This window comes from Homarus americanus, unplaced genomic scaffold (genome assembly GCF_018991925.1).
Source record: "Homarus americanus isolate GMGI-L3 unplaced genomic scaffold, GMGI_Hamer_2.0 scaffold38245, whole genome shotgun sequence".
NCBI lineage: Eukaryota > Metazoa > Arthropoda > Malacostraca > Decapoda > Nephropidae > Homarus > Homarus americanus.
Window position 1 is genome coordinate 25,610 of NW_024712448.1, and position 2,058 is coordinate 27,667.

Below are 2,058 nucleotides of genomic sequence, written 5' to 3' on the forward strand. Positions count from 1 at the left end.
GGTTATGACAAAGTATAACCAATAACTTAGATGGATGTTGGAAATTAATGGAATTCATTAAATCATCATTTATCAAGTACACAACGCATTGAATGCCGGAAGCAGAGTGAAATTCTACGTAGTGATACACCATAATCTCCTGGGTGAGTAACCAGTGTGAAGGTATCTGAGTTCTACGGTAAGAAAACCACTTTCCTGCATTTAAAACGTACATTCAGGAAAAAGGCGAGAGTTCAAATCTCCTGTTTTCACAAAGTTGACGCATTTTACCACTACCTCCAGGATCTTGCAAAGGGCATCAGGAAAGGTTTTCGCCGCCAGTGCAAAACGATGGATCATACAATGAACCCCTTTGGCACTCGGAGCTACTTCCTTGACGTGCTTCTGTAATCCCGATTTCGATCCCAGCATCGCCGGAGTCCCATCAGTACAGCCTCCACAACAAATTTTTCCATGTGATCCTGTTAGCTGTGAAGAAATAAGTCAACTTTCCCATCACATCTAAAGCTGTTGTGGTAGTTTCAAGCTGTGTACAGAACAGATATTCATCCTTGATGTCACTCAAGAATACATACCCAGGTACCCAGTGATAACGGCCCGTGATACCCAACAACAACCAGCGATGTGTTAATCCGTCTACGATAGGAAGGCCTGACCACACCTCACTCATATAACACCATCTGTGAGGGAATTACTACACCACGTCAGGTCCCTCATAACACCATCTGTGAGGGAGTTACTACACCACGTGAGGCCCTCATAACACCATCTGTGTGGGAATTACTACACCACGTCAGGTCCCTAATGACACCATCTGTGAGGGAATTACTACACCACGTGAGGACCCTCATAACACCATCTGTGAGGTAATTACATCACGTGAGGTCCCCCATAACACCATCTGTGAGGGAATTACTACACCACGTGGTCCCTCATAACACCATCTGCGAGGGAATTACTACACCACGTCAGGTCCCTCTTAACACCATCTGGGAGGGAGTTACTACACTACGTGTTTGCTGATCAACACGTACAATCCTACATTATTCTGTATGTTTACTGTATGTTCCTTTACCTTTCTCTTATGAAGGCTTTTGTTAAACTACCAATGTATGTAATAAGTCATTTATGTCCAATGTATATTTTCAGCCTTCGGGCTGCAGAACTTTTTCAATAAACCGTCAATTATTATTATTATTATTATTATTATTATTATTACCTAACAAACACGAATTACTGTGCACAAGAACTCACATCCGTTGACTCATTCAACTGTATTGCAAACATACCAGTTGGAGACGATTTAATCTCCTGTATCACTTGTTCCATGATATAATGTGACATTTCACTAATTCTCTGTTTCACCGTGTCGTCTGAAAAGGAAATCTGCTGAATCTTGCATTCACTTGCCTCTCCAAGAACCCGCCTGACCATCTTAAAAGCACACGGCTGAATTAAAGTTTCACCAATCGTGTAGGCCATCTTCTTCTTCTTTGCTATTTCAATGGAAACCACATATGATGCCTCAACTACACTTAAGTTCTGTTGTTGGAAGGCACCACTCTCATCCACTCTCTGTTTTCCCAAACTCCGTTCATGGCGCTTGAAGAAATCGGGATCTCTCTCCGCATACTGGGTGTGGATTATCGTCAGATGATGGTTCAGCTTACTAGGCCTCATGGAATCGTTCCCCAGCACTTTGAAACACAACACACACTGAGGTTTTTCGATGCCATCAGCGAGGATTGATGTAAATCCGTAGTTTATGTATTCATCATTGTACTTCCGCTTCTTAGCAACACTGGCAGCCATCGCAATTCTAAGGAAATTATAAAAAAAAATGCCAAACAGACAGAAACAGACGAATGATAAAGACTAAAAATTATAATAATAAAAAACAGAAATATAAGACAATCATGAATCTCTTAGTTTTACTAAAAAATTGAATTCTCTCTCTCTCTCTCTCTCTCTCTCTCTCTCTCTCTCTCTCTCTCTCTCTCTCTCTCTCTCTCTCTCTTTAAATGTTGACTAGTTCTTTAAAGAAACAGAATGTCACAG

The 2,058-nt window shown here is 41.3% G+C and overlaps 1 protein-coding gene across 1 annotated transcript; it reads right to left on the minus strand.

The window, feature by feature from the left end:
• Positions 1-1,233: 1,233 nt before the first annotated feature.
• Positions 1,234-1,812, minus strand: LOC121860425 (protein ZBED8-like). The gene has a single exon (XM_042357582.1). The coding sequence runs from the start codon at positions 1,810-1,812 to the stop codon at positions 1,234-1,236; it is 579 nt and encodes a 192-aa protein (XP_042213516.1).
• Positions 1,813-2,058: the final 246 nt, after the last annotated feature.

What these genes read in the sequence shown, in the direction of transcription:
- LOC121860425 (XM_042357582.1), bottom strand. Translation starts at nt 1,812, where the DNA reads ATGGCTGCCAGTGTTGCTAAGAAGCGGAAGTACAATGATGAATACATA.